The following is a 23,172-nucleotide window of genomic DNA, read 5'->3' on the forward strand; positions in this document are numbered from 1 at the left end:
GCTTCTTGAAAAAGTTTGCATTCCTTGCTCAGGCTAGATATTTGTTTTGCTTATTCATCATTTAGTTCAAATTTTAATTGCTGACATCCTGATCACTGTTTTTGAGGATTTATTGTAAATCACAATCACAGTAAGCGTCAGATTATTTTTTTAAAATTGTAATTGATTAAGAGTGCAAAAACAGAACTCTCATTTACAGAAAAAGATGGTGGTTAAGACTTTTTTCATTTAATTGTTAGTCTGTGATTTTAAAAATTGTGTTCATATTCAGTCTTGCCTCCTCTTAAATTCTATTGAGTGAACCAATATTGCCCATTCATTGAATCTGCAGTAGTTCACTGAGAGCTGGAACAGTGATATTGAAAGCAGTCAAAAAGTACAACTAAATTCATTTTAAGCTCCATCATGATGTGGTATTACAGTATGTACCTGTGTTAACAAGTGTACTTGCACCCCTCCCTTTAGTGTTTTTGAAGAACTTGTTGACTAAATGGCATCACCTCACTCCTGAGTGTGCACTGTATGTGAGTTTGTGCATACACATATACTACTAGCAGGCTTGTGTGGAAGCAGGCAGCTTGCTCCCATGGTTGCACTCTGATCATAGTGCAAGTATTGGAACAAGGCTGTTCAAAATAACAGCAACAGAACAACTACCCTGATTTGGATCAATGCCGGTAGAAACATAGCAGGGTAAAACAGCTTGCTGCATCTGCCTGAGTGCTCCAAAAAGGAAGTACTAATGATATCTCTGCTTGGCAAATGCCACACAGCATGGGGGGGGGGGTGCATTAATTTTATTATGAAATAACATCCCAGTACTGTTTTTATATTAAGTGACCTTGCACCTAAAATTTAAATTCACTTAACTTGAAAATAAGCGCCAATAAAGTGAGACTTGCTGCAAAGTAAGTTTTGAAGCATATTTAGGATCAGGATGTGTGTGCTTGGTCCATGTTTCTAATGTTAACATTTAATTTTGCTTCCTAGTGCTTTCCATAATGTGGTCCTTCAATACTCAAATTGACTCTGCCTTCAAACTCCTCCCTTTCATCAGCCAGTGAGACATAGAAGTGAGATGTGCTGAGGAAAAGGGCCAGTTGGCACATGAGCCTTAGTTATAATGACCAAATCACTGATGGAAAAGTGACTTTTTATAGCAGCTTCCAAAACATCTCTGCACATTTATTTCATCATGCAATACAAAAAAAAATATGTATTTTTTCAAACTAGGCCAAGATTCAGATTACTGCTCAACTTTTTCCAGATGTTTCCTGGCTTATATTTTGCTGCCCCACAGAACCCACTTGGCAAACCACTTTTGAAACTGAAATCACTTTTGATACCAGATCTTCACTGTGATGTAGCAGGAACATGGAGGTGTATACTCCAAAAGTATACAGTGGCAGTGGCGTAGCGTGGGTTGTCAGCACCCGGGGCAAGGCAAGTAATTTGCGCCCCCTAACCCGTGGATTTGCGCCCCCTAACCCGTGGATTTGCGCCCCCTAACCCGTGGATTTGCCCTAACCCCAGATGTTGCGCCCGGTGTGGCCGGCCCCCCCTGCACCCCCCACGCTACGCCACTGTACAGTGGGGCATATAAAAAGTACCTTTGCTTAAGCCTTTGCACCCTTTGGTTCCCTTATGTGTCATTCAAGTATTTTATGGCTCCAGACTATTACCCAATCCATCCTGCACTTACTTGTGGTGGCTCTTCAAAATCTTGTTGATAAGTGACCAAAGCGTATGACTATTTGTTATATAGCTTTACACTGGGATGGGCAATTCTTTGTTTTCTTTTTATCTTAATTGCAAGGGAACTACAAATGACCATTTAAAAAAACAAACAAAAAGAGCTCCAAAAAAGGCAGTGACAGGCTACAGTAGACAATGATTCAGCTTCTTTCCTAATCTTCCAGCCAGGTTTTTGAATTCTGGAACAGGCTCATGTTCCTTCTTCCCCTCAGGTGCAGCCGTTCTCGCCTCCCTTCCCAGGGCAACATGAGCCATGGATTGCAGGCATGGTTGAGTTGAATTAGCTGTTCCAAACCAGGATTCAGTGAATTCTCCGCCACAGCGTGATATTTGTCCTAGCACTAATAGTGTATGGATTCCCTGGTATTCAAATTCCAGCAGCAATTCGGGTATTGGAGTTTGTGCTTCTGTGGAAAGTGTAGGTGTGGGTGTGCGTAACAGCAAAACATTCCGAGTTTCAAAAATATGTACACACAATATAGTTTATTTAGAAAAAACAAGGATGCAAAGTGTGGATAAAATGCTTTGGGATACATTGGGTTGTGGTGTTTTGTTTCATTTTTTAAATTATCATTTTATTTTTTGTTTGTATTTTCCTGGAAAAAAGACAGAAATCCCTCCTCACCTAGCTTGCAAAAAAATAATAATCCAAAAGTATACCTGCAGAATAATGCATAATTAGGACCAAACAGGGAGAATGAATTGTGTGTGAAAGGGGAGAAATAGTGAATACGCCATGTTCCTACTCTCCTAACCATTTTTGAACTGAGTAGCACACATTGAAACAACTTTAGAAAGTTTGAGAAGTAAACGGGGGTGATTTTTCCCAAGAAGCCACATCAGCATAGGACTAAATCATATTTCTAAGGGGAGGTTATCTACATAGCTCTGGGCTGTGCCATAACACCTACTGAACTTGGGCGAATTGTATGTACTAGCTTCAATACAGTGTAAAAATAAAATGTGAGGGGTGGGTAGGGAAGTCCTTTAATTTCTTAATTGCTTCAGAGCTGTGATTTACAACCTCATCTTTTTGTTGCTTTAGATGTGTCAGTTCTGGAGATAAGATGAGATGGCTTCCCCAAGATTCCTTAGGAGTGTATCAGCTTGCATTGTGAAAACCTCTGGGGACCTGTTGTGTCCCTGGCGGGAATTTCAGTGCAGCTCCAGTCTCTTTTGTACTGCATTCTTAAAAAGCAATAATTGCCCGGAAGGTTTGGTCATCTTGCCCATCATTCATGACTTCCTCTTCCCCATATTAAAGTCCATTATGTTAGCCCTTTAGGCAATGTTGCAACTTCTGGCTATTCCACATAGCCAAGAGGTTTTGTATGTATAGATGATGCTGCCTGTCCCATATACTTCAATGGGAAGAACTAAGCTCCAGGTAAAAAGGTATTTCATGATATGTGTATGGCAAACCCCGTGAAATGGAGAAAAATGCGCTCTGCAGGCAAGTTCTGCTCATTAGTGAGCCCATTACTGCTAGAGACTGCTGCACTGAAGAACATGTATTCCATGTGTCAGAGACTGCCTCCAGGTCCCAGCTCACCGAAGACCAACGCTAGCAGAACTGTACAAAAGTCTTTATTGAAGTTTAGTTTCCATTTTCAAGCCCTAGCGTGCGTCTCTACGTCTAGACCCTAGACCAGCGAAGCCTCGACTGAGTCTCCGCCCCCTGTACACCAGTTTAAGACTCTAGCCTTACTCCACCTTCTTCGTTTCTCCTTCCGCCTCTGGGTCCTACTACCCCCCGGGGTGCCTCCCTTCCTGGACGCCTCGGATGCGGACCCCTCGGACTCCTCCCCCTCTCTTCGGCGGGCTTTGGGACCCGGCTCCCTCTCCGGGCTGCTCATTGCGCCACCCTCTTGTACATTTGAACTTGGCGCGCGCGCGCTGCCCCTGACCTTCCTTTTGACCGTTTCCTCGCTCTCTGATGCAGGCGTGGCTAACCCTGACTCATGTCCTTCCGCTGACGGAAAGCTGCCTGCTGCCGATGCCTGGGGCTCCTCCCCCCTACTGCTCTCCGGTGGGGAAGCTGGTCCCGATTTCCAGCTGCTGCTCTCTGAGTCCCCTCTGGCCCCTCCTTCCTGAGGTGTTCCCTCTGGCACCCCCCTAGCTCTGACCACGGGAGCCCCTTTCTGTGAATCCTCTGATTCGCTGGAGAGACTTAGAGACCTCGGACGGCTATCATCACTGACCTCTCCCTCGGATTCCTCTCCCTCGGTCTCTAATTCCTCCCTTTCCTGTCCCTCTGCTCCTGAACCCCTGACACCATGTTTAAAAAATCAGGGGACTTGAATTCTCCCCAACCCAATTAAAAAATATAATTGACTTTTAAAAAGAACATTTCATACTTGATACTATCATCTCGTAGAGTTGCCAACTTCATACACCAATAATCTAAAAACTTCAGGCGACAGCTAAGAAATCAAGCTTACAAATATATTTATTTTGTTTTAACAAAGATATATGTAGGCTTGCCCCCTGTAAACTGTTAAGGGCTTATTGATACAGATACAGACTGTTATGTGTCAGCTCCCAAAATGACCAACATCCATCACGCTGTGAGAACAGAGAGGGAAGGGAGCGCCCATGTACCCACAAAACAAATCCCTACAAAAACCTAGTAAAGTGTTATTTTGTAGCTGCATAACAAACACCACTCTGCTGTTGAGCTACAAACATCTCCAGTTGGTGTTCTAATGAAATGATTGGGAAGTATGCCAATACTAATACTAATAATAAAAATAATACTATTAATAATTTATTTATTTGCTGCCCATCTGACAGGGTTTCCCCAGGCACTCTGGGCAGCTTCCAACAAATTAAAACACAATACGACATCAAACATGAAAAACTTCCCTGAGCAGGGCTGCCTTCAGATGTCTTCTAAAAGTGATGACATCTGATCGAAGGGCATTCCATAGAAGGCCCTCAACCCGGTTCCCTGTAACCTTACTTCTCACAGGGAATCGGCAGAAGGCCCTCAGAGCTAGATCAAGAGTGTTCAAGAGTGTGGAATGTGCTCTTGTCCAATTTAGTTCATTTTATTGGGTTCCTAAATGATGGTGCTCCTTGGGTATGCCTCTTTAATTTGCAGAATCTGGGAAAACATTTTTTTTAATAAAGATTTTTAAAAAGAGAGAGGCAAATCTCAAAGTTCTGGAAAAAAAGTAGAAAATACCTAATGCATTTCAAATGGAAACCTTGATTATTTTCCCCCCTCCTACAGATTGTTTCTCTCCGTCTCTCTCTCTCTGATTTCTATTTTGGGTGCTGCCCTCATGTTTACCAATTAATCGGCCAATGCAATGTATAATGGCAGCCAACAAAGCATAAATGGAAGCTCGCTTCGGGTGGATTAACCTGTTTTTGCAGCCTGCCTGGGAATGCAAAATTGAAGGGTAGGGAAAGCATATGCTAGTTGTGGATCAGAAATTGAGATGATTTACATCAGTAAACCACAGTTTACTCTGGTCCAGAGTTCCAATATTTTAGGTGGGAGTAAAACTGGAGTTACTTTGTTAACAAAACAACTTTGCTGGGCAAAACTCGGGGTTTGTTTCATTTCCCCCCCAGTACTGTATAGAGGACTGAACAAGAAAACAAAAAGCTCTACATGCAAAACAGAAAATTATATGCTATCAAGATTAATAATAACAGTCACAATTGGTAAAACAAATTTGATAATAACTGCTTAAAAGCTTAGTCCCAAGATAGCTGCCTTGGGATATAACAATCACCAGCCACACTCCTCGAAAGCACATTTTCATTATTCTTTTTATCAGCCCACCTCATCCCCTTGCAAGAGTGATTATGGCAGTGGTGACAACATTCTTGTGCTTAACACTCATTGGCTTTATGGAAAAGCTAAACAGCCACATGAATACTAGCTGCAACACCAATGTGAATCAGGAAACATGATGTTATTTCGGCAGACACACCAGTATGAGTGTTTGCCATCAAACACATCATTAGGCTGATTCTGGGTAAGTGTCATACACACCCTTCCTGCTATGCTGCCCCACAAGTTTTCTATTTACAGTGAGCACTGCCCAAATGGAGATGGGCACCCCTCTATCCGATTGAAAAATCAATGAGGTTTAAGTGCATGGCTAACAAGTTTTATCAGTGAACACAACAACTCACCATTACTACCCTATAGCTGTGACCTTCCCAGATTAGGCAAGTTGGAGGGTCTTCATTAGCATTAGCTTGAGGGGGAGCACGGTATGACTTCTGCACTATTTAAAGCTCCCAATATGGTCACTGCGTGATCACACTATTTCCAAGTCACACTTGAAAAATGGGCATAGGCATCATGGAATTTTCTCTGAATGACACCTGCTAATAACCTCCCAACTTAAATTGACCATGATATCTACCATGGGAAATGGTCCTTTCTAGTCAATTCACACACCCCAGCATGTCGGGCTCCCCACCCCCTGCCCTTTGACACCACGAAAATCATGCAAGCAAGTTTACTATATACAACTCAACCCTGACTGTTCAGTTTTGTCAATTGACCTTGCACTGTAGTCAACCCACAGACATCGCTAACTATCCAGCATGATGGATTAATTTCAAAAGTGGCACGCCTGAACTTTTCGAAAAAAGAGAGAGAGGGAGGGAGAGGAGAAACTTATTTTATCCAAAGCATAACAAGTTGTGTGTGTCTGTTTTTCAGTGAGATTATAGAACAGGGCAGTAGGGGGTGGGGAATTCATTCAAAAGACAATTTGCTATAGTAGTTGCCACATTGCATTTGAGGGAACACAAGCATCCTTTGATGAAAAGCTCAATTTATAGCTCAGTGCTAGAGTATCTGCCTTGCAGATCAACTGGTTCAACTCCTGGCCTCTCCAGGTAGGACTGACTGTGAAGCATCCCACCTGAAATCACTTCAAACAGTACTGAGATGGACTAATGCTCTCAGTACAAGGCAGCTTCCTAACATCTTATGAGCTTTCCTGAAAAACCATTCACCCATTGCTACTCACCTTTGCAGTGAACTGGGTACATTCTAAGTGACATTCTCTGTTCCCATGGGTCAATGGGGAGGACAAACTTGGCAGTCCCTTGTATGAACTCATACACCTCAAACTCCTTTTCAAGACACACCAGAGTATCTCTGCTGATGAGCCAATACAATTAAGACTGAAGGAAGAAGAATGTTTGAAAACCACTCATATGTGAACAATCAAAGCCAAGACACCCCCATTCCACACACACCATTATATAGTGTGCCTGTAACATTTTTCCCCTAACCGTGACTGTTTTGCGTTTCAGACTTGAAAAATCAATAGGAGAAGAAAAGCAGAAAAATAATGTAACAACTTTCATTTGCACATGAACTCCTCTGATCAGCTGTGGCTTGTCCAGGGAACTTGTTCATACTTGAAAAAAAGGAAGCAGTTCTTTAATCAGCCGTAAAGGCCTCCTGTTGCAAAACAAAGAAAACACATTATCATTCATGCTCTACATCTGCAAACATTCATTAGATTTTAAAAATAATAATTATTTGCTATTTATTCTGAAAGCTCAAGTTTCACACAGCAAATGCAAGAAGCTATGGTTTTGTGCCCTAATCAGTTTAAATAAACTGTAACACTGCAAAGGGCACTTTGCGACATTTTGAAGAAAGAAAGAAAAATCAACTGAAAAATGAAAGATTTCCTGTCTGGCATGCAAAGGGCAACTTCAACACACCCTTTTCAAACATCTAATTGGAAATGTTGCTCTTATGTAGGTTTAGTTGGCTGAGGTTGTTGTTGTTGATTTTGCATACGAAGTCTTTCTGCAATCATTTTGCAAACTGCTTTTGAACTCCCAAGGTTTCAAAAGCAGTAGGCCATGGAGCCTGGGGAATTGCTGTTTAAGAACACAACCCTAAAGTCCCATTGGGTATGCGGAACTAGCTGGGCAGACTTTCAAGATTTGGACATTGTCCTCAAGATTTAGGATTAATACGCCTTTTAACTTTTGGCACAACTTTAACTGTACTGGGATACATCTATGACAAGCAAGTCTTTGCTGGCAAAACCTGGGTCTTACTCCATATATCCTAATTTCCCTGCACTGCCACTACCTCTTGTCTACAGATGCCATTGGGAGGGCCATCCCAGATTTCTGCCAATTGTTCACCTCAGCACCCCAGCCCAGGGTGCCACATCCTATAAAGTTTGGGAGCCACTGACACAGATTACAACCCAGTTCACAATATCCAGCAATCTGAAAACAATGTCTGAGGACAATGGCTTGGGGGAAGGGCTGTGGTAGCGGAGCGGCAGAGCTTTACATGTAAATAATCCAATATTCAATCCCCAGGGAGGGCTGGGAAAGATTCCTGCTTGAAACCCTGGAAAGCGGCTGCCGGTCAATGTAGATACTACCAAGCTAGATGGACCTGGTATAAAGCAAGTTCCTATGTTGATCCAAAATGGCTGCCCATGAAGAAATCTTGCATATGGGCTGTTGCCCACACCTGGGAAATCCTAGGGTTGCCATATGTCCAGAATTTCCCAGAGATATCCAGAATACTGTAGTAGGAAGCAGTGTCCAGGAAGAAATTGGCAAAATGTCTTTGGAAATCTGGACATATGGCAACCCATGTTGGCAGTGTCATTTTTGCCAATTTTTCATTTTTCACACAACAACTTTGGCAAACCAAAATCAGCTCAACAACTTTTGTGTCTGGATCTTCACTTTTTGAAATATGGCAACCCTAGGATATCCCTCACAAAAGGTAACTGTGGGGAACCCACTATGCCCATCCACTAAATGAAACCCAGTTAATTTTGCCATGGCCTGATAAATATTGGCATATGGTAACAGAGGTGTTTCTTTAACTGGTAGTACCAATGTTGTGGAATGCCCTCCCTGCTGAAATACTAAATGCCCCATGGCATTCTGCTGGGTCCTGAAGACACATTTGTTTAGGCAAGCATGCCCACAACTTGAACTTGACATCTCATTGCTTTAAATGCTTTTTAAATGTCATACTTTTTAACTGGCTTGCTTTATTTACATTTTAATTAAAGGCGTATGAATGCTTCAGTGGAATTGTTTTATTGTGCATTTTAATTATGCATGGTAGTGCTATTTTTCTAGAAAAAGAGGTGCCAGAACTCGCCATGAACGCCACCCTTGTTCTCTTAGAATGGCAGTGGAACCCACCTGAGAGGTGCCGGAACTGATGTATGGATTTTTAGTTGTAAACTGCTTAGAAGCCATTTTGGCACAAAGCAGTATATTACTTAATTAAATTAATTGTCTTTCTGAGAATTAATAACGCTCAGAAAAACAGTCACTGGAGTTGTACATCTTTCTTAAGTGACTTTCGGAACAAACATTCCCCTAGGGACGACTTACCTGCTTCCACATTTCTCCAGTTTTTTCAATTACAATTGTCTGCGATTCCTTTACAGGTGATGTGACATTGTAGTCATCAGACAAGAGGCCAAGGATAGGATACTGATTCCTGTACCTGGAATTCCAAAAGGATCTATCAGCATTGCTATTTTCATACCACATATAGTGTGCAAAACATTCTGGCATCAGATCTGCCCAATACATTTAAAGCACTCTTATACCATGGCAACAGTCTTGGCTTCCCCCAAAGCATTTGGAGACCAGTAGATTATTAAAGGTGCTGAGGGCTGTTAGGTGACCCACTCTCCCAATCAGTTCAGAGCTACGATTCTAAGAGTTCTCTGAAAGGACAGATTGACCACTCCGGGATTTGTAGCTCTTACGTTCTGTAAGGTCAGGAATGAAAATCTTTTCGGCTCCATGAGCCAGATCCTTATCAGATTTATATTGTATTTCACAAATGGACAGTCATCCCAGTACATTTCTGAGCACAATTCAAAGTGTTGGTGCTGACCTTTAAAGCCCTAAACAGCCTTGGCCCAGTATACCTGAAGGAGCGTCTCCACCCCCATGGTTCTACCCAGACACTGAGGTCCAGCTCCGAGGGCCTTCTGGCGGTTCCCTCACTGCGAGAAGCCAAGTTACAGGGAACCAGACAGAGGGCCGTCTTGGTAGTGGCGCCTGCCCTGTGGAACATCCTCCCATCAGATGTCAAAGAAATAAACTATCTGACTTTTAGAAGACATCTGAAAGCATCCCTGTTTAGGGAAGTTTTTAATGTTTGATGTTTTATCGCTTTATTATCATCATCATCATCATCATTCTGTTGGAAGCCGCCCACAGTGGCTGGGGAAACTCAGCCAGATGGGCAGGGTATAAATAATAAATTATTATTATTATTACACCTTCCAGTCACATGACACCATTATCACATGACTGACAGGTAGGATGTCCTGCCCATCTGCCAAAATTCCTTGCATGGAGTTCCCAAGCGTTTGAAAATCAGCTGATAAGTGCCAGCTCTATGTGTGACATCAGGTTTTGGGCGGGTGAGTGTGGCTTCTCCAAAACACCCTCAAGAGTCAAATGGAGAACCAAATGGGCTCAAGGTTCCCCACCCCTGCTGTAAAGCATTGCACACACCTGCAGCACAAGAGAGACAGACAGTCAGAAAGAAAAAGAGTTGCATGCAGTGCCCATACTTTTTAGTGATGATAGTCTTTGTTACTCCTTGGGATGAATTGTTTGCTAGTTTTTCTTGCTTCAATCTGAAGATTTCCTGAGAGAGAGAGATAGATTTATTTTTTAAAAAGGCTATTTCACTCAAAATCTTTATCAAGGCATTAACACAGTGACGATCACAAGTAAAATCCAGCTCTTTGAAAGGTAGAGGCTTGTCATGACTAAAGAACACTTCATATTGGGATAAAGAGGTCGCTGAACTATGGTTAATTAGCCAGGAAATGTTGAATGGAAGAAGAAGGAAGGAATGAATGGCTTAAGGATGGAGGATGGAGGCACAAGACCTATGTATTTCTGGGCTTAGTAGGCTGATACATACACACACATGCCTGAACCAGGCAAACTAAGGCACGTTGGGAACATCAGGGGTTGCATTGAGATGCATGTATAATATAATTCAATAGGTATTCCATTTCTATTTTGGAGCATGGTCTTATATTGTATACTCCATATTATGCAGTGGGTGATTTTTACAATAATATGCTTTCAGGGTTCACAGCAACAGCATTTCCTTAACAGGGAGAAGAAATTAAAGCAATAAGAGGTTAATAGCTGCCACCCATTTGCTGAACAAGTGCAAAATGAGTTTGAATCCTGGAGATCTCACTGGGTGTTGTTTGGAAAACTGCTGCATTGTTTACATAGTGGTATTCTGTTTGCATCACTTAGTGGGCTTTGCACATTTAGATCAATAACATTCTTAACTGGGCTCCTTTGACCAAGCCAGAGCATTGGCCCAACTGCCTCAGTATTGTTATGAGTTTGGGGTGTTAAGCTGGGTGCCACACTAATCAATACTGACTAGCAATGGTTCTCCAAGGTTTCAGATAGGGAACATTCCCAGTCTTGCCTGAAGAATGACCCTGGGATTTCCTCTGTGATAGCAGATGCTCTATCACTGAGCCAAGGATGGATATGTGTGTTTACAGAATGCTTACTAAATGCCAAATTATCTCACAAGGAAGGAGAAGGCGGCGGACTGGAGAAATGGAAAACTCTTGAGACTTCTGCTCTGTACTGGTGTGCCTGTCAACCTCCATGCAGGTGTACAAACCGTGTGTTGCTGAGCATGTAGACAAATAAAAGGCTGGGAACTCAAAGTACTGAGCAGTTATCATGAAAACACTCCAAATCATGCAACATGGGCTATTCCTTGATTTATCTGCTTGTGTTAAGGAATCAAGAGAGGCAGCAGGAAAACCTTCTCTTTGGGAAGGGTCATAGCTCCATGGTAGAGCATCTGCCTTGGATACAGAAGTTCCCAAGTTCAATCCCTGGCATCTCCAGGTAGGACTGGGAGATACCCCTCCCTGAAACCTAGGTGTACCGCAGCCAAGCAACAGACGAATGGTCTGACTCAGGAGAAGGCAGCTTCCTGGATAGCTCAGTCGGTACAGCATGAGACTCTTCATCTCATCATTGTGGGTTCAAGCCCCATGTTGGGCAAAAGATTCCTGCATTGCAGGGGATTGGACTACAGGATCCTTGTGGCCCCTTCCAACTCTACATTTCTATGATTCTATGTTCCTAAAACGTAGCTTTTGGCTAATTAAACAACCTATGGTCTTTTGAACTGGGGGCAGGGTATTGTTTCGGTCTGTTACCATGTTCTGTATTTTTGTGTTTTTATCTTGTGAACCACCCTGTGATCCTTGAATGAAGGTTGGTAAAGAAATTTAATAATAATTAAAATAAAAGTGGGGGAGACTGCCTGGGCAGTTCCAAACCACTGCCCGTTGCACCACGGTCTGCAAAGCAGCGCTACTTACATCTTCCAACTGCTTCAATGTGGCATCTCTCTCTTCCAGCCTTAAAGTCAGGTCTTGCAGTCTAATCTGGAGGTCAGTGTCACTCCCCTGCTTCCTTGAAAAATCCCGCTGGAATTCACATAATTTGGACTAGAAAACAAGAACAGCAGGTCTCATGTTGAGTCTCAAAAAAGTAACTCGGATACAGATTTAAAAAAGAAAAAAAAGAAAACATGTTTTTTTAAAAAAGGCAAGCGATAGAAAGTCAAGGAATGGAACTGGAGAATATGGGAAAGCCAGGATTTCCAGAGCAAATTCAGGGAGTCTCCACTATGAATCTCACCTCCTCTGCAGTGTGGTTACAATAATACTAACCCCCTTTCATAAAGGGTTGTTGTTGCAAAAACAAGCAAAACTACTAACTTAAATTTTAACACTGGTACTCTTTATTTTGTTGCTTATTAAAATACTGGTACCCCACCCTTTTAAAAAAAATAAATAAATGTATTTTCATTGAAACTTTCAGCAAAGGATACAATAAAAAACAAATTAATCTAAATAAAAATACCTCACCCTTTGGATCCGAAGACACCCACCCAGAGGCTTACGACCCTCAGAATAAAAACAACTATTAATAAGATGCTACTGCCAGCATTCATAGCGAGCGACAAGAATTTTCACACCCCCAGTGACATCGGGAGATTTGTGGTTCAGCTGTCCTTCTGGGTTTTCTAATGTGCAATAGTAATTGTGTGTTTAAAACTGACTGGGGCTGTGCATATGGAAGGGGTCAACCCACTTTGCTCATTGCACCCCCACTGATTAAAATTTCTTTTCCTTGAAGCTGCTATTTGTTCCATGAAGCAGGTAGCAGCTTCAGGTGGAGGGCAATTTAAAAGGCAAAAATGATATAAAGGGACAGGGCTAAACAACACTGCTAGTGCCCATTATTCTTACTATTAAAAAGGTTAATAGCATCCCAGTGGCTGTCATTAACCTTTTTAATAGTAGGAATAATTTTAGAAAGCAGGCAGTTCAATCACTGATTTCCCGATGCCACACTCACTGTGGCCCTGAGCTGTACAAACACAGAGGTGTGCTTGGAGAGGTTCAATATGGACTTTCTCCCCCTGTGGTTTCCCACAAGGAAAGCTGACATACCCTGAGGTTGCGGATCTCCCTGTCCTTATCCTCTCTAAGCTGGTTGATCATCTCCACATAGCGGCTGGATAGTTCGTCAACGGTGGTCTGGCCTGGAGTGTTAGAGGAAGCCTGTGCAAGAGCAAAATGCTTAATTTAGTTTGACTTTTGCAAATGGCACAGATGATAAAAAGAAGGGTCACTTTCACCACCATGGAAATAGCTCCGTCACAAAACTGATGTTCAAAGAAATGTTCCTCAGCTCCCTCTCTCGCATCTCTAGAACCGGTTGACACCCAAGGAAGCTGAACGTTGGAAGAGTCGGGACATATAAAAGAAAGTACTTCTTCACATAAAAGGGATGCGGGTGGCGCTGTGGGTTAAACCACAGAGCCTAGGGCTTGCCGATCAGAAGGTCGGCAGTGCGAATCCTCGCCACGGGGTGAGCTCCCATTGCTCGGTCCCTGCTCCTGCCAACCTAGCACTTCAAAAGCACGACAAAGTGCAAGTAGATAAATAGGTACCGCTCTGGCAGGAAGGTAAATGGCATTTCCGTGCGCTGCTCTGGTTTGCCAGAAGCAGCTTAGTGATACTGGCCACATGACCCGGAAGCTGTATGCCAGCTCCCTCGGCCTATAGAGCGAGATGAGCGCTGCAACCCCAGAGTCGTCCATGACTGGACCTAACGGTCAGGGGTCCCTTTACCTTTTTTTCTTCACATGGTGCATAGTTGAACTCACTGAGTTCCCTCCCAACGAAGGTGGTCATGGCCACAAGCTTGGAAGATGTTAAAAGAAGACTGGACAAATTCATGGAGAATAAAGGCTATCCCTGGCAGTGGCTGTCAATTAAGATGGCTGCCTCCACAGGCGGGGGGAGTGATGCTTTTGAATACCAGTTGCTGGAAACCACACGAGGGGAGAAGGATCTTGAGCTCGGGTCCTGCTTGTGGGTTTCTCGCATGCATCTGATTGGCCACTGTGAGAACAGCATGTTGGACTAGTTGGGCTATTGGCTTGATCCAGTAGGCTCTTCTTACCTTCTTTTATTGCTACATGCAGCCTAGAACTGCCCGCTGACCAGCAGCAGTTTGCCAAGGGTTCTCCAAGATAGATTTTACTTGTTTTCAAGCCGCACCACGTTCCCTTTTTTAATTAACTGGAGGCATCAGAAGCTCCTTTGGCTAGAACCAGGAAGCCCTAGACCTGGGCACTGTTGAGAAGAGGATGCTGAAGCAGAAGGTCCATTAGCCTGATCCAGCAGCCAGGCTTTTCTTATGTTCTTATGCAGAGGATGGTGTAATTCTCATCACCAGAAGGCCGTAAAAGGCTTCTCTGCATATCCTGCCTATCTTGCTGGTTTGATCAGAAAACAGCAAGTATTCACTGATTTCTGGCTCATGGTTGTAGCATAGCTCTTAGACCACAGGGGGGCAACCTGAAGCCTCTCATCTACATGCAGCTCTCAAGCCCAGTTTCATGTGGGTGCCAACAAGGGAGAAAACGGGGTGGCAGAATGAGAAAGAGAGGAGGGCTCTCTTTGCATGTTCAAGATCTCAGATTCAACGTTCACCCCATTCAGATAAAGCTTGGGGTGCCACTGTCTGAAACTCTGGAGCACTGCTGTCAGTCAGTGTGGGCAGCATTTCCCCCCCTGCAAAGTTTATTATCAGTATTTCATTTTATAATGCATATAAAACAGAGAGAATGATTACATCAACAGACAAAAGTTAAAAGATGAAAAACAAAATTATGAAATAAGGCACACAGAATGAGTACTTTGCAAGTGAGTTAAAATCACAAAGTCAAAGTAAACACTGTCAACTTTATCAGATTGTCAAGTATAGCTCCAAATTTGAGTGCAGGGAATATTGAGCTGGGGCAAGGCAAGGCAGCATTCCTCCGTCCCTAAGAAGGGAGCAGCAGAAAGTGCATGAGAGCGCCAAAAGGGTGACCCACCCATTTTGGGCTCCAGCACCTACCAATATTGGCATTTGTCACCCACCCTCTAAGTGCCAGCACGCAACCCGTGACCCTTATTCCTTCCAAGCAAATGAGGCCCTTGGCAGGACAAAAAATAACAATAAAAGGTTCCCTGTGCCTGGGTTAGATTACTGAACTAAGGCTGGGGAGGCCCAGTCACTCGTCATTAGGCCACATGTTAAATAGAAACAAAGGCCTGTCTTTACCTGGAGTCTCAGATTCTGGATTTCTTGCTCCAAGGCTCGCTTGCTGTATTCCAGGTCTTTCAGCCGGAACTCTCGGTCTCCGTCGTTGTGCCGGAGAGAGAGGAGCTGCTCTTCCAGTGAGCGGCACTTCAGAGTGTACTCCCTGAGGGCTTGCTGTGAACACACATGGCAGGAAGCAGGTAAGCTTAGACAACCTGGGGCCAATTTACCACTGGGAATGCTGTACCTTGTGTACCCCCTACCAAGGTACTTTGATCCTCAGGACAGGCATTCTTAACATTGCCACATGCTCCTGAGGCTCAACTCAGGTCCACTGAGATTTATTGTTTCAGTCCGATAAGCATGCAAACCTACCTGCTGTTGGCGATTATTCTCTCGCACCGACTCCAGAAGGGTTTCATACTCCTTTACTTGGGACTCTTTAAAAGCCAGGTCTTTCTCAAGCAGCACTTTGTCAGTTTCCAGTTTCTGTGAAAGCAAAATGCTCATTATGAAAAGGATTTTATTTTTTTTTTGAAAATTCAGACGACAATTTTGAAAATTCAGACGGGCCTATGCTGCTATGATGGTGGATGCGCAGGACCAAGAATTCTAATGGGGAAACTAACATGCTTATTGCAATGTGTAGAGACAAACCTGAAACTCCTCCTTACTGGGCCCAAAGCTAAAAATCTCTCAGGTGATTTGGATGGTAGCCAGAAAGCGGTTCAAAAACACAGTTTGAAGGACAGCAAAATAGGGGCACATACTACTGTTCCATCAGCAACTGCAGCTCAGTCACATACTGGTCCAAGGGGACTATATCCCCCAAAAAGAGCTGGGAGGACTAGGAACCTTTGGGAGGGGCAAGGGTTCTCTTTTGGTATGTATTTTATTTACTTATTTAGATAACATCTGTACTCTGCACTTCGGCTGAAGAAGCTCCCAGAGTGGCTTATATGCAATCAATTAAAACAAGGCCCACTTATCTAAAAGAAACAGCATTAAAGGAAAAAGGGAAGAGAAGGGAAGAGGAGAGGTAGCAAGCTCAAGTTCTCAGTGAAGGACTCGCTTCTGAGGAATTGCTACAGAGCGTGCCTAAGGGTCACTCTCAGAGAGGACCATAAAGCATCGGTAGCCTTTGATTTGATCACCCAAAAATGAAGATGACAAGTTCCTACAAAACACTTGAGAAGACACAGCTAACGAAGTTTCATTTGGAAATGCTGAAGTCACTTGCCTCTGCCCAATTGGACAAAGGAAAAATTGTGTTTATCAAGAATATGTCACGTGACAGTGGTTTTTTGAAATCAAGGAGGGTTTCAAAAGCAGGTAGTGTACAGCAGAAGCGTCTGCCATGCAAGCAGGGGCAGGGGCAACAATTCTGGTGTTTGCACCATAAGTAGATTTGGGAATCCCAGTCTTGTATACCAACTGATGAACTAATCAAATACATTTGGACACAGACTAACCAGGACAGCCACTCACCCCTAAGTCATCCTGAAGATGAACAAGCTCTTCTCGAAGGTTGTTGAATGTAGCAAGGACAAGCCTCATTGACTTATCAGCTGTTACTCTCATCTAGGAAAGAAGGAGGGAGAGAAAGGAGAAGTTAATTTAGGGTCATTTCAGAGAAGCAAAATCTAGTTACTCCAACTAAGTTCTACTCCGAATAAGCCCATTAAAATTAATATACCTAAGTTAGCAAAGTCTATTATTTTCAATTGGTCTTCTCTGAGTAGAACACTGGATACAACCCATTAATTCAAAGTAAAACAAGTTTAAGGTGCCCAGTAAAAAAAACCACACCCTTGCATCTGTTTGTCTGGCATGTAGCAAGTTTTATCCTCTTAGTAAGAGCTATACAAGGCAAGCCAATTTCAACAAGTTCTGCCAAAAAGAAGAAAAATTATATAGCCCATTCAATATCATGGGGAAATTTTTAATATTGAATGAGAGAGGCATAACTTTTCATTTTTCAGAAATGGGATTCAGATTCAGAACCCAATCTATATCTGCCTCTGGAGTGCTTCAAAGCAAATCAGGGTGTTTTCCAAAGCACTGAATCAGGATCTGAACTGAATCTTATGGTTGCTGTAAGAGATGGGCAAATCTGTATCCAATGTACACATTTTTGCAGAGTATATTCTTGTATGTTACTTTCACTTATACATGCATGTCTATGCACACTTTACCCTAGTATATGCATTTTTGTGCTTGGCACTTGGCTAGACAACTGTGTTGCAAAATTTGAAGAACTGCAAATTGGAAAGAATAGCTGTGTTTTGGCCCTCATATTTTTTTGGATACTGTGAATTAGAGTGAATTTCTCCCCATCCCTAAAAATCAAAGTAGGTAAGACTTTGACCCTTGCTGATTTTTATTTTATTTACACTTTTGTTGCGAATTGGTTTGATTTATAGAATTTATACGGGTTTGTAATCCCAACACCCCTCCCTAAAGATATAGTGTTCTTCCTGCCTATTATATGCACACATGCAGGCATGATAGAGTTCTTTCTAGCCAATATCTGATTCCTGGTTATAATTTTAAATTTGTCCAGAGCTCACTGTTGCTTGTTTAAAAATATGTTCTGATTGTTGTATGCTTAGAAGTTAAAATAAAGAATACAAAATAAGACTAGGGAGAAACCTGGCATTTTCAAATCACACATGTAAAGCATGGATCAGCATCCACAATGGAATCTGTTGATTTGTTCAGACAAGTCGCTGCAAATGGGAACAGTGGTATTTTTTAAAAAGTGTTTTAATAATACAAAGCAAGGCAAACATTCCCTTTTAGTTTTTGCAGATTACTTTCCACCTCACGCCCACATACGGAATGCCCTACCTCCAGGAGATAACGGATTTGTTGCTTTGTTGATTCAGAAATCCCTTTAGGAATCAAACTCTCAATATCTTCCGTCTATTAATTTAGAAACAAGAGACAAAAAAGACAGAGTGAGTATTAGACCTGGTTCTCATCTACTGATAGCAGTAGTAGTAGTAGTAATAATAATAATAATAATAATAATAATAATAATAATAATAATGGAACAAGCACAAAATATTATGAGCAACTGAAAGACAGAGAAAGCAGAATGGCAACAGACTCTTGTTGCCTATTAGAGTTAAATGCCAGGTGGGGCAGAACCACTATGCTAACTCTCTGGCAGGTTAGTCACTGTTGCTTGCTAGGAGGGAGAGAGACAGGGCAGCATGGTGCAAGCAGCCTGGCAGAACCAATATAGTGCTCTTGCTGGTGCATCTGCATTAGCTGACCTCCCCACACCCTTGTACCTCCCAGTAGGCAACAGCAACCCGCCTGCCATGACACTACTGAAGCAGCTCCACCCAACACAATTAGCTTCTTCTGGGAAAAGGGCTGTGAGGACTGGAAAGTGCAGTATCTCCGAGGCATCAAGGGACCTTGTGGTTCACCCTCATTAGAGAACTTGCATCTCAGTAATTAGTGAAGTGCACAGTTAGGGATTGTACTGAAAAGAGGAGTTCCTTGTGAAGAACTTGTGTAGCCTTTTTCTTCAACCAAGCAAAGAAGAAAATGTCACAAGTTTTCAGCAACTGATGGACTTAAGCGATTAAAGTATTCATCAACTTTACAGCAGCCTTCCTGCAAAATGTTTGGTTACAGGCCTAGCATGCAATGGAGGACGCAGCCTGTATACTTTTGGCAAGCTCATTATCTACAACTTGCTAGGAGCATGGCGACCACTAAATCTTTTGCACACTCAATCGGCTCAGGGTGGAAATAGTTTTTGCCCATCATTTTGATAAAGTGGGATTATGATAGAAATATGTTATAGAATATATAACCCACCTATGATTTCTTAATCATTTAAGGAAGCATTAGTTTGAACACCTAACCATGGTTTGATGACTGATCACAAACCAGTGTGAGAAACAGGTTTGCTTTCCATGGTTTGCGTTAAGAAACCATGGCTAAGGCACTTTCCCTACCTCTTCAGCCTTTCTGCTTGCAATTTGGCAAGTAGGCATTACTATCTCCACACATCCCTAAGGCTAGCACTTAATTCAAGCGATCAAAAACCCTGGTTTTACTTATATTTGGGCTCTTGACCAGGTGTAAGGTAGCTAACTATGGTTAGGTAATGTCTGTACAAGATCAGGATATTTGTTGTGAGATTCACTGGACTGCAGCCATGGACCACTGATGGAGGATACTAAAAATCTTTAGGAGTACTTACTTGATTCAGAGAGTCGATTTCATATCTCCTGTAAGAAAAGGACATCATTAGCACAGAGCATTTCCAAATGCACATAATTTTCATTAGCTAGCTATGTAAAGTTTTCAATATTTCTTTAAAGTCCTCTTGGGTGATTCAGGTAAGAGGTAAGCTTTCATTCTTAAATATAACCTTTTCATTCCTATAGCTGCAAATGCAGACAGAAGCAGACAAAATGCATACATTTATAAACAAGAAACACACACCATTCAAAATACACACACACATGCACACAGTCCAACTGTTCATTAACTGTGCCTATTTGCAGAAGGGCTCCATAATGATTGACATGTATACAATCAGACAAAATTTTCACAACATGCTCCAATCATGAAACTTGGATTATGTGACTGGTTGCAGAACTGGGGAGACTCATATTCAAATCAGAATTTGTGACCTCCTGCTTTCTAAATTCACAGAGTTTCTCAAAAAACAGGCAATCAAATGGTTAATTACTCACAAGCAGAATGGAGTTGCAGAATGCAGCTGAACTGACCATCCCTCCTTCCATCTATAAAACTCTGACTAACATTCCTAAGATTCTCAGAGCACCAGAAATAGGGGTAGGCACAAAGTTACCTTCCACCTAGCTTCTCAATATGCTGGAGTAAACAGCTATAGAGTTCGCTGCTCTTGCGGTGCAGTTCTGCCAGGAGCTCACCAAAGAACCGAGAGTCCAACTGATCATTTACTTCATAAACACATTTCACCTGGTGGGAGACAATAAAAGACTGCTTTAGGGTCTGCTTTGCCCATGGATGTGATAAATGATCTGGGGCATTTGCAACCGTTCTTTAAAACAACAGCAACAACAGCATCCCAATGTGATTAAGAGAAAAATGTCAACAATTAAAATATACTTAAAAACAATTTCAAATTCAGTACAGGCACCCAGACTGTATAAGAATCTCCATTTAAAGAGTCTTGTTCGGAAAAGAAGATATTCAATTAAGTACCGGAAACACAATAGAAATGGCAGTCTGAAGCAATACAGTGCATGCGACCACCACAGCCAATACAGAATGAAAAATGTGCATGAGCAAACTGGAAAGAGGAACTTTGCTAGAGATGAAAAGGACCCGCATGCACTTTAAAATCATTATGACTAATTATTGCCTGCAACCATATGAGCCTGCCCTATTCTTAAAATCAGCATCCAAGGTTTGCTCTCTGGTCTGCTGGTGAAACCCTTAGGATTGGTGTCAGGAATGAGGTCTTCTCAGTGGTGGCCCCACATTTCTGGAACACCTCCCCTGGGAAGGACATAAAGGCTCATCACACATAAGAACTCTCCATGCATGCTGATTCCAGCTTGCATTTGCTTAATGCCCTGTGTCTAATATTCTTTAGCTGCTGCTAGCTTAAATCTAATGGTTAAATATTTAATTTGCTGTATTCATGGGCTGTTGTTTATATTTTTAATGTGTTTTATTTATTTTTTGTGTGCCTTGTCAGGGCAGTGTACCCTGGAAGGTGAGCTATAAGAAATTTTAAATCATAAAATAAAATCCTACTCTCAGAGGATGTGAGCTCCAACTTTGTGGAGGAAAGGTGAAGAGAAGATGCAAAAGTAAAGAACTATAGCCAGAACCCCCAGGGGCTCATTGAAACAAGCCTAGTCAGCTAAAAACTTTGTGTGAGAGAGAGGAGACAAAACAGACGAAAATGATTCATCCTTATTAGACTCCATTTCTTCTCTCCCACCCCCCAGACACACCAGAATAAAAGCAGCAGTATAGGTTTAGGAAAGCCACCAGCTTCAATTCCAGCTGTTCCCACAATGTGCATTTGACCTCCTGGGGGGCCTAAGGCCTGTTGGTATGTCCTGTATTTAATTCATGTTATTAGAATCCAGTCTTCTCCTCTCTGCCCACAAGCGCTCCACCTTAGTACGTTTGGTTTCATAATTCTGTGGCTAACAGCACTTTTCTGCTAAGGTACTTGCAAAATTGCCTGCCTTTTGCTGGAGGCAAATGAACACACATTTCGACTCTAGTTCCCAATACCATCAGCACAGAAGCTCAGAGCAAGAGTGGTCCTGTGCTACCCAGCTGCACATTACTCATGTTGCAACCGTAAGCAAAATGGTTGAGAAAACGAGATCCAGCTTTTATAGCAAGTGTGGATCTTTATGTAGAAAAAAACCAAACAAACAAAACCCCCACTATCCATGCAGAGGAGAGGAGGTTATTAGCAGGCTCAGGAGAATCCCAAGCAGTGTCAGAAACTCAGATATATAAGCCAGGTGCAAAATGGCTCCTTAAACCAGGGTTACAGCCACCAAAATGGAATGCCTAGTTGCAATTTGGGGTCAAAAGGTTCGAAAGTCGTATTTTTCAATACGACTTTTTGGTTCTTGAAATTCATTCTGATTGAATAGATAAAATTTAACTGATAGAATTCTGCAGGATGTGTGAAAACAGTCACAATCCAAGGATCCCCAGGCATGTACCTCCAGATGGTGGAGACATCCGGGCATCGTCACTTGGTTGCAAGTGGCCTATAGCAGATGCAAAATGCACCTGTCACCAGGTGAATTTCAAATGCTGGTCCCAAGGTTTGCCGAAATAGTAATTTGTTTCCTCCTATCCACCACCCAATATGGACTGAGTGTGCTCAGCAGCTATAGAATGCTAACTCAGCTGGGGTGGGGTGAGGGGATGGATTGGAGCATCTTGCAAGGGAGCATCTGCTGGACAGAATGCTGGACAGAATTCTACACTGCAACATTTCACTGGAAGTCCCAACTGTATTTCTAAATGCAACCTCAGAAGAACAAAAGTGAGACGCTAAGAGTTAACAATCATAGCAGATCTAAGAGATATTACAACATTCAGTTATATTGCCACCTATTCGGCAATGGAATAATTAAACACGCACAAATCCTCACAAGGAAAATACTCAGTAGGGTCTCCTAAATATTGACCTGGAAACTGTTCTCCGATCTCCCCACCCCCCCAAAAAACCAACAACAGACAGGAGACTGTTTCAAGCTCCAAAACAGTTTTCACCAGCCTGGTGCTCTCCAGATGTTGTTGGAGTACAACCCCCATTACCCCCAGGTGCTAAATGATTACAAGGATAGCATCTGCCCTTGGGGGCAACTTCAAAAAAATCTCCCATCTAGTACCTTGGAGGGTAAAATGTTAAAACATGACAACAAAACTGCTCTTCCATCATTGTGTATTGTTAGACAATACAGTCATGGTGTATAATTGTCAGGCCCTGTGTTTTTTATTCACATCTTTTACTCTCTATTTAAGAATAAACTATGCTTGCACGGGGTCCCAGGATAGCAAATAAAAAGCAGGCAAACCAACAATACACATCTTTATGTACTTCTCAGCAAAGACCACTATATCTAAAAACTAGGCCTAACCACTGTAAGCTTCATTGGGCTGGGATTTTCTGTACAGCCACTTCTCAGAGCTTCCCACACTAGTCTCTGTCTGGTTATCATCAAGCCACGTTGCGGCTTCAGA

General features: G+C 42.5%; 1 protein-coding gene across 1 annotated transcript in view; it reads right to left on the reverse strand.

The window, feature by feature from the left end:
• Window positions 1-4,186: 4,186 nt before the first annotated feature.
• POF1B (POF1B actin binding protein) overlaps window positions 4,187-23,172 on the reverse strand; it is a 42,826-nt gene continuing 23,840 nt past the window's right edge. Inside the window, exons 5-15 of the mRNA XM_028715381.2 lie at window positions 20,270-20,400; window positions 19,652-19,679; window positions 18,277-18,351; window positions 16,915-17,007; window positions 15,802-15,915; window positions 15,448-15,600; window positions 13,281-13,391; window positions 12,141-12,269; window positions 10,332-10,408; window positions 9,130-9,244; window positions 4,187-7,198 (exon numbers count right to left, since the gene is read on the reverse strand). Of these exons, the coding sequence (XP_028571214.1) occupies window positions 7,178-7,198; window positions 9,130-9,244; window positions 10,332-10,408; window positions 12,141-12,269; window positions 13,281-13,391; window positions 15,448-15,600; window positions 15,802-15,915; window positions 16,915-17,007; window positions 18,277-18,351; window positions 19,652-19,679; window positions 20,270-20,400 (1,047 nt within the window). The 3' untranslated portion in view covers window positions 4,187-7,177. The remainder of the gene's footprint in view (window positions 7,199-9,129; window positions 9,245-10,331; window positions 10,409-12,140; window positions 12,270-13,280; window positions 13,392-15,447; window positions 15,601-15,801; window positions 15,916-16,914; window positions 17,008-18,276; window positions 18,352-19,651; window positions 19,680-20,269; window positions 20,401-23,172) is intronic.

Source organism: Podarcis muralis, chromosome Z (assembly GCF_964188315.1).
Source record: "Podarcis muralis chromosome Z, rPodMur119.hap1.1, whole genome shotgun sequence".
Classification (NCBI taxonomy): domain Eukaryota; kingdom Metazoa; phylum Chordata; class Lepidosauria; order Squamata; family Lacertidae; genus Podarcis; species Podarcis muralis.